At 41.7% G+C, this 15416-nt stretch overlaps 1 protein-coding gene across 1 annotated transcript; it reads left to right on the forward strand.

The window, feature by feature from the left end:
- The first annotated feature begins 9072 nt into the window (after positions 1-9072).
- LOC147442798 (uncharacterized) lies at positions 9073-9663 on the forward strand. Its single transcript, XM_086529437.1, has one exon. The coding sequence runs from the start codon at positions 9073-9075 to the stop codon at positions 9661-9663; it is 591 nt and encodes a 196-aa protein (XP_086385563.1).
- The last annotated feature ends 5753 nt before the right edge of the window (positions 9664-15416 follow it).

Raw genomic sequence — 15416 nt, forward strand, 5'->3', positions numbered from 1 at the left:
GTGTTTGTCTGCCTTAGCCTGTTGATATGAATAATGATAACGTGCTTATCACTGAAGGAACTATATTTGAAGATTGGAATGTTGCCTATACGGATTGGCAACGACGTGATAAAGCAGCTCGTCGGTATATTCTTTCTGCTCTTACTGATTCCCTTTTGCTTGATATGTACGAACTGCCTACTTCCCACGACGTATGGAAGTACCTTATTGCAAACTTTCAGAAGAAATCTGTCACAGAAATACTTTATTTGAGAGGGTTGCTTAACAAGTTACAATATGAAGTTGGTACTGCCATGACGGGACATATTGAATCTTTCAAATCTATTATTAATCAACTTGCTGTTGCAGGTGATCCTGTTCCACAAAAGCAACTGATTACACTTCTCCTTGATACGGTGAAGGACTCTTCTTATGATAACATTGTTACTATTCTCTCTAATAAAGATGGTCTTGATTTCGACCAAGCCTGCATGTCTTTAATTGAATACTCTCAACGTCAAGAACGTCGCAATGCTAGTCATGATACAGCTATGATTTCACACGAGGAGACTGAGTCACAACAGATGGAACGGGCTTTTTATGCTCGAAGGCGTCCATTTCAACGAGGAAACCGCAGAGGTGGCCGTCGCGGTAATATATTCTCTCGTCTCAAATTTCCTAATAAGCAATGTTCTTACTGCAACAGAAATGGCCATACTGAAGATGATTGTTGGGCACGTCAATATGATGAAGAACACAATATTACCACAAAACAACCACGTTTATCTAAAGACTCTTCTTCTTCTTCTTGTGAATATTGTGGACGATCTGATCATCCCACTCATATGTGCTATAAGCGTCGATTTGACACAGATCGGAATAGAGCATATGCTACTGAACATCGAAACAACATTGTACCAGAAACAAGCTGCGTCCTATGTTCAGTTGCTCCAGACAGAATACTTCATGTACGCGATGGATCACTTTTTATTATCGATTCTGGTGCTACAGGAAATATGACATATCAATCTAAGTGGCTCCATAACTATCATCCACTGCCAGTTCAACGTGTTGTTTATCTTGTTGATGATACTTCTTGTCAAGTAAAGGGTATTGGAGACTTATATCTTGGTACCTTATCTTCTTCCACTCAAATTTTGCGAGGAGTATTACATGTACCAGATCTTCAACGTAATCTTCTTTCAGTTGCTAGACTTGTTGATCTTGGTTTGTTTGTTGGATTTGATCATACCAAATGCCGAATTGAGAAAGATGGACAGACTATAGCCACTGCTCCTCCAAATGGTAATTTGTTTGAACTCTCTCTCAACGATGTTGTAGCAAATGTTGTCACTGCTCCAAGTGATCATGATTGCAAAGTATGGCATCACTTTTGTTCATGCTGATTTCTCAAAACTCCTTGATCTTCAACGTTGTGATCTTGTTCATGGCATGGATCTTAAAGCCCATCCTCATATGGGAATTTGTGAATTTTGTGCTCTTGGGAAACACAATCGCAAACCCTTTCCTCTTTCAAATACAACTCATTCTCATGACATATTGGATCTTGTTCATACTGATATATGTGGACCTCTACCTTCTTCGAGATCACAATATCGCTACTTCATTACTTTCATTGATGATTTCTCAAGGTATACGACTGTATTTCTACTTAGAAAAAAATCTGAAGCCTTATCTGTTTTCAAACAATTCCACAAGGCTGCAGAACTTCAAACTGGTCGTCGCCTTAAGAAGCTTCGTAGTGACAATGGAGGCGAATATGTTTCTCGAGAGTTTGTGAGTTACTGTGCTGACAGTGGAATTCATCATGAACACACTATTCCATATTCGCCTCAACAGAACGGTGTTGCTGAACGAAAGAATCGCACTATTCTCAATGCTGTAAGATGTATGGTGATTCATTCTGGCTTATCTCGTGTTTTTTGTGCTGAAGCTACTTTGACAGCAGTATTTATTCAGAATCATCTTTCTACTACTGCACCCTCTGGTAAGATACCCATCACAGCATGGACAGGTGACATTCCTTCTGTATCTCATTTTCGAACCTTTGGATGTATTGCCTATATTCATGTTCCCAAAGAAACACGAACAAAGCTTGATGCTCCTGGTCTTAAAGTTATTTTTATTGGATATTCTGACACTTCCAAAGGCTACAAATTCTATGACCCTTCCTCCAAGAAAGTAATTGTGAATCGTGATGCTACTTTTAACGAACAGCTTATGGGAGGCTCATGGTCCATGGATGATTCTGATGATACTAAATCATTGCTTCAAGCTTTTCCATTTCTTTCAGAAGATGAAACTCTTCCTATAGAGCAACTTTCCTCTTCACAACCATCCATTCCGAATGTCGCCAATGATGATATTGATATTTTTGTTGATCTGCCTATTGATTTTGAACATGGCTCATGTCATGTTTATGATGACGATATTGCTGATAATGCTTTTTCTACTTCCGAAGATCCCATTACTTATGATGAAGCTATCTCTTCACCACAAAAGGATCAATGGCAAGAGGCTATCGAAGCAGAGTACGATTCTCTTATCTCTAAAGGTACATGGATACTAACTGAATTACCTCCTGGTCGTACAGCTGTTAAATGTAAGTGGGTGTATAAAACAAAAGTAAAAGCACATGGATCTTTTGACAAGTTCAAGGCGCGTTTAGTTGCAAAAGGTTACTCCTAAGTAGCTGGTGTTGATTATCAAGAGACTTTTTCACCAGTTGTTCGCATTACAAGTGTTCGAGTTTTATTGGCATTTGCTGTTCAATTTGATTTAGAATCTCATCAAATGGATGTGCGAACTGCTTTTCTTAATGGTGACTTGGAAGAGGAAATTTATATGGAACAACCAGAAGGGTTTGTTATTCCAGGTAAAGAAGACCTTGTTGCTCAACTCCATAAGGCACTATATGGTCTCAAACAAGCTTCGCGAGCCTGGTATACAAAATTTGATCTTTTTCTCACCTCTAAAGGATTCATCTCTTGCTCGTCAGACCCCAACTTATACATAAAATGCCAAGGTAGCAGTTTTGTGATTCTTGCTCTTTATGTGGATGATACCATCCTTGTTTCCAATGATTTGGGATTTCTTCAGCAAGTGAAAAAGTTATTGTCTTCTGCATTCGATATGGTGGATCTTGGAGAGATTCACTCTTGTCTTGGCATTCAAATCCAACGGAACCGTACAAAAGGTATTTTATTCCTTCGACAGTCAAAGTTTATTGCAGATACTATTCAAAAATTTGGTATGGAATCTGCACATTCAGCCAACACACCTTGTCTTGCAAGCTCTACGAAGAACACTTCTGACAATGGCGGTCAACTTGTCACAAATCAACCTTATGCTAACTTGATTGGATGTCTTCAGTTTGTTGGCATGAACACTCGTCCTGATATTCTGTTTGCTTCTAATTATCTTGGACAACATCTTGCATGTCCTTCTCTTAAGCATTGGTCTGCTGCAAAGCGTGTGTTGAAATACTTGAAAGGCACTACAGATTTTGGTTTAGTCTATCGACGACAACTCACATCGGATTCTATGCAATCTCTTTCTCTTTTGGGTTACACAGATGCAGACTGGGCAAGCTCACATTTATCTATGCGATCTACTAGTGGAAATTGCTTCTTTATAAATGGTTGCCTTGTTTCTTGGACTAGCAAGAAACAACGTTGTGTTGCAGTTTCTACGACTGAGTCAGAATATGTTGCGGCATCACTTGCAGCTCATGAGTTGATTTGGCTTTGACAAATGCTAGTTGATATTGGTCACTCTCCTCTTTCTAGCACACCCTTGCGGTGTGACAACCAAAGTGCTATTAGTCTTGCAAAAGACTATGTTCAACATAATAAGTCAAAGCACATTGCTTTCCATTATCATTATGTCTGGTATGAAGTACGCAAAGGAACCATTATGGTTGAACACTGTCCAAGTGACCAGATGATTGCAGACATTTTGACCAAAGGCCTCAACGAGTCACGTTTCATCCTCTTGCGCTCGGAGCTTGGAGTTGCTTCGACCTCACTCTTTCTAGATTAGCTTCTTTGCTATTGTAATAGCTTTGTACATATGACATTGTAATCTTTTAGGTACCATGCACTATGCACACTCCACATTTGCACATTGTGATCTCTAAGTCACTTGAATATTTGTACATAGATGCACAATTCACTTTCACATCATCATTGCTGGTTCATATTTTCACATTGTATAGGGGCTTAGGTTTTTCCCTTGAACTCCCCAAGGGTTTTTTCATCCAAAGCTAGAGACCTTTGTTTGAGTGGGGGTGTTGGAGCTATATATGGCTCACTCTACTCAACTTGGTCTCACCTATATATTTGTATCTTGTCCTCAATATGAATCAGTCTTTGGGAGCGTATATGGTGTGTCTCTTGTCTCGTCTCTCTCTCTCTCTCTCTCTCTCTCTCTCTTTCTCTCCACATCTCAACAGTGGGCAGACTGGGTCTAGTATTTTGATCATATCTCCTCAACGTGGCTCCAAAAAAAAGAAGTAAAATTATGAGCAAAAAATTCAGCTCATTAGCTAAGACTTCCATTTTATATACTTCTTCCAATTTGGATTGGAACCTTGTGTAAAAAAATCATCAAAATAGGGTACAATTTTCGTGGAAAAAGTTTTCTTGTGGTCCCCTTACCCTAGACTTTTATTCGATTCCTATGGATACCTCATGCCATATGAAAGCATGACATTGCTCCTTGACAAAGTTTTATAATCATACTTACAATAATGCATTCAAATAAGTGTATCTTTGAAGATCATGTCACCTACATCCCATTAGGATTTAATTCCTTTCTAGTAGTTATTTAAAACGAAATATAAGAAAAATATTAAAAACATATAGAATATATATATATTGGAATTTATCCTAGATATAGGATCTATCTATAATATAAGATGATAATGAAATAGTAAAAATAAATAATCAATGCTTTCTACCTCAAGTTACAGAGACAGAGCTATTGACGCTTTTTTCATAGTACTTTTTGACGATAAAGTAAGAATATTTTACCCTTGAGATAAATAATAGGTGAGATAAAAAGCTTATTATTATACTTAGATATGCATATGTACATTATTAAAAATATAATTATATTTTTAAAAAGTTGCAAGATAGATCTTGTAGCATGCGCTCCCACTATGTACGTGTTACAGCACGACAATGTTTCAATCATTAATGTACACATTTAATTTGGGTTCAAAAGTCATCTTTGTAGGGGAGACTCTATCGAAATGTTTCAGGTTCTCTATCATGTTGTTTTGTTCAATGGATCTACCAGTTCTTTTCCTTGACGAGTGCTCAGGGGGTTCTATGTGTAAAACTACCATATCACATGTATTCAAGACATGTTTGTAAAAACCCTTATCTGTGAACTTTTTAAGAAATATAATGTACTCTTTTGCTTCAAAATATGTAAGTTCTTTTCAAATTAGAAAACATAGTATCCTTTTGTATATACTTTTAGATAAGTTTCAAGAACTTTAAATACCCTTCTGTTGAACTCACAAGATAGGTTACATTTCTCTTAGGTGACCTCCCCGAGGTCGAGTGATGGATTCATCATCGGAGAACTCTTTGTTAAATGTTGAGAAGTTAGATGGCACTAACTTCCCATTTAAAAGGAACAAATTTAGCAATATCTTAGTAGGAAGAAGCAAATCCGGCCGATAAAAATGAAGGGGATAAAGCCTGAGGATATGGATGAGTATGATTGGTAGGAGTTGGATGAGCTTACCAGGTCCACCATTATGCTGACTTTGTCAAAGAATGTGTACTTTAGTGTGAACATGGAAAAGACTAGCTATGAGCTGTGGAAGACGTTATGTGACATGTATGAGAAGAAAAGTGCAGTGTCACAAGTTTATTGACAAAAAAACTTAGTTGATTTGAAGATGGATGAGGGTAACCCATTTGCAACCATCTCAATGATTTCAACACAATCTTCAGTCAGCTTTCTCCGCAGGGATTCACATTAGGCAAAATTTGGACTCACAAAGGGGCCCTTTAAGGAGTTTGACTTTACCTCTCTCTACCAAAACGGGTGCATGGATAAATTTTTGCAAAAAACTCCAAAGTTGGCAAAGGTTTGACAGTTAGAGTATCCTCTTCAAGCTCTATCTACTGATATATAGCACGCCATGAGATTCCTCATATTTTAGAAGATTCTTTTTTTGATTCACCTATGATGTGACAACTCTGTCGGAATCTAAGTGAATCAAAAAATGAATCTTCTAAAATATGAGGAATCTCATGGGGTGCTATATATCAATAGATAGAGCTTGAAGAGGACATTCTAATTGTCAAAACTCCGCCAACTTTGGAGTTTTTGTTTGCAAAAATTTATCCATGCGCCTCTTTCGGTAGAGAGAGGTAAAGTCAAACTCCTTAAAGCGCCCCTTTGTGAGTCCAAATTTTATCTAATAATTTTGACGATTCAATCAAAGCAATGAGGGTGCACCCATGTGCAACCATCTCAATGAGTTCAACACAATTTACAGCCAGCTTTCTACGTAGGGAGTCAATTTTGACGATTCAGTCAAAGCAATGTTCCAACTAGTTACGTTGACAAGAAGTTGGGATACTTTTTTCACAGCCATAAGTAGCTCGACACCTCCTGATGGTTTAACATGTGTTGATGCTGAGTGAAGTTTTCTTGCGGTACTAGCAATGCTCTTGTGGTACTAGCAATGCTCTTCTTGTTCATGGTCGATCACAGTAAAAGGCCAAGCAAAATAAAAAAGGAAATAACGTAGCAAATCACATGGCCAAAAGGACATTGAGTGTTATAATTATCAGAAGTATAAATATTGAAGAGATCAACAATTTTTTGGTAAACAAACACAATCACCACACAAAAGCGGAAGCACTAGAAAAAGTGAGCCGTTAGAGTTAGTGCATAGTGACGTTGTCAGGAGTTTTTTGGAGCAAGTGATTGCGCATATGTACATATACATGCATGGTGCATCAAATAAAGAATTGCCCATTTTTCATAGCTAGGTGGTTACGTGGGGCCCACATGTGTACAGGTAGGACAGGGTATACATAGTGCATCGATTTTCACTATTACCAGTACCACTGTGTTTTTTCTATAATAAAGAGGAGTTGTTAGCGCGTAAAACTTCTCAAGGAAGCTATCCACGGGCGGACGACATGAGGTAAGCAGCTGCATCAGATGGCATCTAGTGGTGTCAGGAGGTCGAACGGGGTCAATACTTGCACGTGGAGAAGTACGGACACAACGTGGGTTTTTTCTTGTGAGAGTTATGCAGAAAGGTCATCATTAGGACCACTTCTTGGGCCACTTCACGTGGTTGCGAGACGCATTATTGAAAAGAAATGAGTGCCAGGTGTGCGGATGATGCAAAAAGGTGACAACTATGCACTGCGAGGTCAATTTTTGGCCTGTTCGGGGTCCGTTTGAGGTCATCTAAAAGGCCAAGGGTGCCCAACTAATAAAGCTAAGTGTGGGAACTGAAAAAACAGAGATAAGACCAGAAAAAACGTGGAGAAGAGAGGAGGAAAAGCTGCAGGTGTGTTTTTGGGGTTTTTGGAGCCTGTTTTGGCCGTAAACTGCTCATCCGAAGTCGGATTTGAGCACTTTGACATTGTAGACTGGGGTTTTGGGCCATTCCGAACGGGATGGCGCTGTCCATTTTGCCAAATTCCTCACTCTTTTTCTATTGTTTTGGCTGTGTAAGTTTCTTCTATGAGCGAAGCTTCCGCTCTAGTTTGTGATTGTATCTGGCATGTTTTACCCATATTGTGTGAGCTATTTGCCCCATTGGTGTTGGCCTAAGCTCATTTGTATCTAAATATCAGAAGTTCTCCTCTTTTGAGCTGAGTTTTTTGGGTGTGTGTGTCTCTGTGTGGAGTGGGTAAGTGGTTAGTCTCTCTCCTCTCACTTCATCGGTGTGTTCCCTGTCTCGGCCAGGTGTGTTGTGTAAGTCGAGTGGTGCCCCATAGTGTGTGTGTATCATTCCAAGAGTGTGTGCCGGATCATTATAGAGGCGTTGTGCGTGTTTTCATCCCGCCCACATTCTTTTGGCGCCCCCACAGAGGATCTTCTTCGAGTACCTTCTACTTCGAGCTTCAAGATTCGACCTTCGGGATTACAGGTTGCAGGTTGCAGATTAGAGGTTATAGGTTACAGGGACAAGTACAGGTAAAGGTGATTCACACAGGTATAGGTAGCTGGAGTACAGTGATATACTAGTAGTGATGTCACTTGCAGTTGTTGTGGGTATGCATCACTTGGCGCCTATTTGAGCGCATTGTCTGCTGGATTGTACGTTACTTGTGGAAATTGCCATTGTACGCATTTGTGGAGCCATACTTGGTTGTATTTGGCAGTCCCAGCCATTTCTTAGACTTGGTCTGGAAGATAGTCATTTTTGAGACTTGACTATACGCGATTTGCATTAGCCTTCGTGTGAGGGTCGATAGCGTGAGGTTTTTATTGAGCTAGGGGATTCTCAACTGTGGAGATCCTTTCGGTGATACAGGTAGCTGGAGCACCCTTTTCGTGACCTCACCATAGGCTATGTACTAGTGAGTCCTATTTGATGCTCGGGTTCTATTGTTGACAGTCTATGTGTCATGCCAAGGGTAGGACTAGACGGGCACGGCGTGGGCAATGTGCCAGACACACGTGTAGTAAAGGGGTCTATATATGGAAGAGGGCGAGGGGCCTATATATAGGATGGTTGGGAGGTTATTCGCGTGTCTGTCTACCCGCTGGTCTTACATTAGTATCAGAGCAAGGTGGAGAGGAGGGGGCAGCAGGGAGCTATGGAGGAGGGAAGCATGGCGTTCTCTCTGGAAGCATGGCTCTCTCTCTCTCTCTCTCTCTCTCTCTCTCTCTCTCTCTCTCTCTCTCTCTCTCTCTCTCTCTCTCTCTCTCTCTCTCTCTCTCTCTCTCTCTCTCTCTCTCTCTCTCTCTCTCATTCTTGTGATCGGAGATCTACACAGAGCTCGGGGCCGAACTCCACATGGGACAGACCGCTTCTATGCACAAAATCGCGATGTTCAACATGCACGAAATCGGACCTGCATGCTTTCTACAGCTTCACCCTGGTCTGAGGGGGGTTTTTCATCACATGATGGAGGTGGCTGGAGCAGCGCATGGATCGGCATGTTGGAGTTTGTCCCTGCACAGTTTACAGAGCCGCCATCGCTGAAGGTTATTTCTTTAAGTTTATTTTTTACTTCGTTTAGGGGTTGGCCATGGTGTGGGCGCCTAGGGTGCCCATGGGGCACTCCTAGGTCCTTGTCCCACACATGGGGTGCCCAAGGGGTCCCGGAGAAGCTGGGCCACCCAAGGTTGCATGCAACAATTGCAGAAGCCATGGCTGCACGCATTCACGGACTAACTGACCGTTTTTCTACGATGCATGAGTGTCTCGAAGAGAGGCAACAGTGGTTTTTCCAAGGCATGCATGCAAAAGTGCTAGGGAAGCAAGGCTTCCAATTCACCATGAGGCTATGGAAACACGGTTTCTACCTTCGCCATCGATTTCCAATCGAATACCCAACATCACTAGCGGACGCCGATTCGAGGCTCTTTAGCGCTTTGATGGAAGCTATACACCACCATGATACGAAAAGCATGGCATGCGTGCTCATGCATCATGTAGGAATTTGACAACATAGCAAGTCGATTCATGTGATTCAACAGGTACGCACTAAATTTTGTGGCATATTTTGTTTTCACAACATTAATGTTTCGGTTGAAGATCAAAATCAAGCATGGCTTAAGTACACAATTCCTCGACCCCACACGCGCGTCAGAGGTTCATTGTTGCTACAAAGGCAATTCAGGCAGGGCTTGTAACATATTCGATTACGGTATTTGGCAAGGCCGACCGATAATTATACTTTTTGATCCCTCCTACATTCAAGAAGCTGCAACGATGACGACATGAATAATATTCATCGCTGACGTTCAAAGACAAGGTATGACGATTTGTTGCACTTTTCTTGTTTGATTCATTCTCAGTGTGCAGCTGTTACTTGTATGCTTGAGCACGGCTCACTTGGTCTTCAACATGTTGTTATGATCATTGAGCAAGGCTCATTATGTGCATACACCACTGTGGTGTTGAGTACACCACTCCAGAGTTAACCCTTGCGACTTTTTATCATGCATGGCATGTATATACTTACAAGGATTTCATTTTTGTCCTGCTAGAATTTGGAGTATGCTAGGAGCATATTCATTGGGGACATTTTTACAACTGTATGGTATGACCATTTCATGGATGTGCATAGGATGATTTCTAGTTACAGTGCGGCAAGTATAGGCAAGGCCTATAGTTTGTCATGCAAATTTCTTTCTCGCCTATCTTTCATTGGCACAGCAGGCAAAAGTGCTCGGCATGGCCGACCATTTATCACAGCCTACAACACAGATATGAGTCTCTTTGCTTTCAATAATCCAGTTCCGCCAGTATGCATATAAGTATTTTTCTAATCTTCAATAAAAAGTACAACTGGACAAGGTCCATTGTCTGTGCATGATCGACACAATTGACTCTCTTCACGATGACATCTGTCGTCCATAGTATGTGTTGGCAATGAGGCCAGACATAGTTATCTGAAGCATGGCTTCTCCTGAGTACCTTAAGGCAGGGCCAAGGGCCGGTTTTTCTGTATCTCAAGGTGACACGCTTACTGGATTTGTTGAGGGCAGCAAGTTGCTTAGCATGGCCGACTCCTTGTCACTGTTTCTACAAGCGGACATAGGATGCTTGCCACACAATACTTGTTAATTTCACTTGAAATTTCTCGACCAGGTCGATTATTTTTGTCATGCTATTGGTAGCCACATCAGTTGGCCATTAGCACTACCCGATTTACGTGAAGCAAGGCTTCTCTTTATGCATCTTGCATAGAGACTCCCCACGTTTGACATATGCTATGAGCATACAAACTTGGGACAGATTTGGAAAAATGTTTGCAGCTTCTTTCATTCCGTATACGACGGATGTATATGATACAAAAGGGCGAATATACAATGCGACAACTCTCTCTTGCACGGCACGGCTTCTCCCTTGTGCCGAGATACTGCCATTGATTTGGAATCAAGGGATTTGGCACCCAAGTTTGGGGAACTGGCAAAATAGGGAATGTTAGCTCACAGAATCCCTACCAGTTTATTATGTACAAGGCACTTATGGTTTTGGTTCTCACGCTTGAGAGCGTTATAGTAGCCAAGGGCTTACGTTTTTGCATGCAAGGCATGCTAAGCAGGTGGCATGGATTCCACCACTTTATGCATTATGCTTCCGCTATCACACTCACAACTCTGGGACAGACTAAGTGATGGATTGTTGAACCTGATGGTTGTTGCTATCAACACCCAACAACACTAAAAGGAACCTAAATCTAGGACTTATTTCACAGGCAAAGTGCCAATGCTAAGTCATTTTCATACAATCACGACCCTGCAAGGCAGGTAGATCAAGATGTGGTTGTGTTTTTCTGTTACCTCTCTCAATGAGAGAGTCATAGCAGAAAATTGTTGCATGCTTATAGGATACGCTGCACGTTAGGCATAAGATGCACACGAGCATGGCGTTCAACTATACATGTCATAGTCGTTCAAGGAAAGTTCCACAGGTATGCATGCTCTTCTTCTCTCTCGTTCTCTCTCTCCCACTTTCGGACCCCTTCCCACTGGCAGCCGGCCCTTGGCCAAAGAGTCCATGACCCCTTGGCTGACATTACTCCCCCCTTGGAGAAGCGTTTTCGTCCTCGAAAACAAAAGTGGGGAATTTCTTCTTAAGAACACTAATGCTTTCCCAAGTGGCACCCTCTTTAGGGAGATCTTTCCACTTGACTAAATCTTGACTACGTACATGATGACGAGTACGGAGTTCATGAAAATCTAAAATGCGTTCAACTTCATGCGGTGGAATGGGAGGTTTAGTGAAATCAACCAATATCTGTTGCCGATAACATTGTCGTCCCCATGCAAGCGTTTACGTAAACGACTTACAGGAAATATCGGATGGACACGAGAGTGCGCAGGTAACTCAAGTTTGTAGGCCCTATCTCCAACTCGCTTGAGTATCTTGAATGGCCCACAATAACGTGGAGATAATTTGGGTGTGGGCCCAGTCTTCAGACTTTCTGAATGCTCTGGCACATGCAAAAATACCTCTTCCCCTTCCGTGAAGGTAACTTGCTGACGTTTCTCATCAGCATACTTCTTATACCGATTGTGTTGTCGAACATTTTGACGAGCCAGTCTCAGCATTTCCATATGATCTTGGAGGAACTCCTTGACCTGTTGGAGCTTTTCAGTTGCCAACCCCACCGTCAATGGTGATCTAGGTTGAAAACCATACATAAGCATGAATGGACTAAAACCAGTTGTAACATGCTTAGCGCTATTATATGCAAACTCAAGAATAGGAAGGTAATCTTCCCAATCGGATTGCTTCTTGCTAACATATGCTCGTAGAATATCCTCTAGCACTTGGTTGACTCATTCTGTCTGACCATCTGTTTCAGGGTGATCAGCCGTACTTAAATTAAGTTGTGTGCCCAATCGTTTAAAAACAGCCTCCAAAAATGACTGTTAAACTTGGGATCACGGTCACTCACAATGTTACTTGGCAATCCATACAACCTGTAAAGATTGTCCACAAATAACTTCGCTAATTCTGGAGTCTTAATGGTTGACTTGGTTTGAATAAACCGACAAAGTTTAGTCAACCGGTCTACGACCACCCATACCGAGTCATGTCCTCGAATAGTGGTTGGTAAACCTACAATAAAATCCATGGAGAGACTTTCCCATTTACCATTGGGAATCTCTAAAGGATGTAAGAGTCCTCCTGCTTTCGGGCGCTCTGCTTTATTAACTTGACATTTTTGGAAATGCAAGACATAGTCTTGAACATACCCATGCAAACCTGGCCGGTAAAACTGTCGTCTTATGAGTGCATAAGTTTTCTTAATTCCTGGGTGCCCTGCACTTGGACTATCGTGACATTCATAAAGAATTTGGCGCCGAATGTCCGCGTTCGTCGATACACACACTCTCCCCTTCTCTAGTAGGTACCCATCATCTATGGAAAAATTTTTCCATCTCTGCAGTTCATCACTCGAAAGAGGAGAACTGGGTGTGGAGGAAACAATACCACTACCAACATTGGAGTGAGAAGGATCCCTCTTTCTAACATAGCTCCACACCTTGGAGTATGCAATATCATGCTCGCACTTACCTTTGAGAGATTCCAAAAACTCACTCCGCAATTCTATGAAAAGGAGAGAGTTGATCTCTGGCATTCGACTGAGAGCATCAGCCACTACATTGTACCGCCCTTTGCGATATCATAGCTTGGCATCATACTCCTGAAGAATCTCAGCCCACCTGGCCTTGTGACCCTTCAAATCACTTTGTTGTGTGAACCACTTGATACTTTCATGATCAAACACAATCTCGAACTATGCACCATACAAATAATGTCGCCATGTCTTTAAAGCAGACACGATTGCATAGAGCTCTCGTTCGTAAGCAGAGTAATTCTGTTGTGCTGAATCCAGCTTCTTGCTTTCAAATGCAATTGGCCTTCCTTCCTGCAGAAGGATCACTGTTCCAATCGCACGATTACTAGCATCCGTTTCGAAAACGAATGGCTTTAAGGGATCCACAATAGCCAAAACCGGAGCTGTGGCTAATGTGTCCTTAAGTTTGTCAAAACTTTGTTGTTGTTCTTATCCCCACTGAAAGGTCTTGCCCTTGGCTTTCAGTTGATCTGTCATGGGAACAACAATATGGGCATAGTTTTTAACGAATCGACGATAAAAACCTGCAAAGCCTAAAAAAATCTGGAGCTCTTCCAAATTTTTGGGAGAGGGCCACCTCCGAATGGCATCCACCTTGGATTGATCCATGTGTAACCTTGCAGCCGAAATAACATGCCCCAAGTAGTGAGTTTCCTCCTTGAGAAAATCACATTTGGATTCCTTGGCATATAAATGATTTTGGCGTAACAAATGAAACACTTGTTTCAAATGTGCTAAGTGCTCTTCCTCCATGGCACTATAAACAAGAATGTCATCGAGAAAAATGATAACAAACTTTTCCAAGTACGGTCTCAAGACACTATCCATGAGTGTCATGAACGTAGCTGGAGCATTGGTTAACCCAAAGGGCATCACCAAAAACTCATAATGTCCAAACCTTGTTCGGAACGCTGTTTTGGTTATATCTGCAAGCTTGATGTGTACTTGATGATACCCAGATCTTAAATCAATCTTTGAAAATATACGAGTGTGGGTGAGCTTATGAAACAGCTCATCTACTCGTGGCAATGGGTACTTGTTCTTAACAGTAACCGCATTTAATCCACAGTAATCTACGCACATGCGCATACTACCGTCCTTTTTCTTCACCAAGAGAATGGAAGAGGCCCATGGTGAAGAACTTGGTTGAATAAACCCTCTACTGAGATAGTCAGCAAGTTGACGTTCCACCTCAGCAGCCTCAGAATGACTCATTCGGTAAGGCGGTTTACTCACTGGCTTTTTGCCTGCAACCACGTCTATGCCATGTTGCACAGAACGTGTCGGTGGTAGCCCTGGTGGAAAATCATCTCGGAACACATCCTTGAGTTCCCTTAAAAGTTCCTTTAATTCGTTAGCAACATTTGCTTGTTTTGAATTAGTAGACATAGCTGGAAGAGGAGAGAGAGAAGAATGTGGCGTTGAGGAAGTTTTATTCAAAACTTGATCATAATTAAAAACATCATCCACATTGGAAATAAAATGCCACAGTAACACAAAAAGAGTTCTTCTATTGCATCATCAGAAGCGAGCTTCATAAGCTCAAGTGTACAAATAAGTGGTGAGGAAGGTACATCCTTCTCCCCCAACAGCAGCACGTGCACACCATTGGATTCGAACATTAGACTATTATGCTCATAGCTACGTCTAAGGGATGATCCTAAAATATGCAACCATTCATGACTAAGAACCACATCTGCGCTCTCCATATTCATGACTTGGAAATCCAAAGAGGTACGGTATCCTTGAATTTCCAGAGGTACATCTTTAACCTGAGTTTCCCATATCTCAGCATCATGGCCGTTAATCATTGCTACCTTGTAGTGATGGGGACTCGGGGTTTGGGGCAATTTGAGTCGTTTCACCAATTTATAATTGATGAAATTGTGCGACGAACCATCGTCTACCAAGACCCGCACCCTGTGCCCTTGGATAGAGCCATGCATACGCACCAACTCATGTGGTCCAAAAGTCTGCTGCCACATGGAGGCCGTGATACAGCACTCATGCACCGCCTCGGTGTGTGTTACTTCCACATTAGCAAATTGGGAAGAGGATTCAAGAGGTAAAAGCTGCACCATGTGCACTGCTTTTTCCTTC

Source organism: Adiantum capillus-veneris, chromosome 14 (assembly GCF_014529385.1).
Source record: "Adiantum capillus-veneris isolate H3 chromosome 14, ASM1452938v2, whole genome shotgun sequence".
In the NCBI taxonomy this organism is placed as follows: Eukaryota; Viridiplantae; Streptophyta; class Polypodiopsida; order Polypodiales; family Pteridaceae; genus Adiantum; species Adiantum capillus-veneris.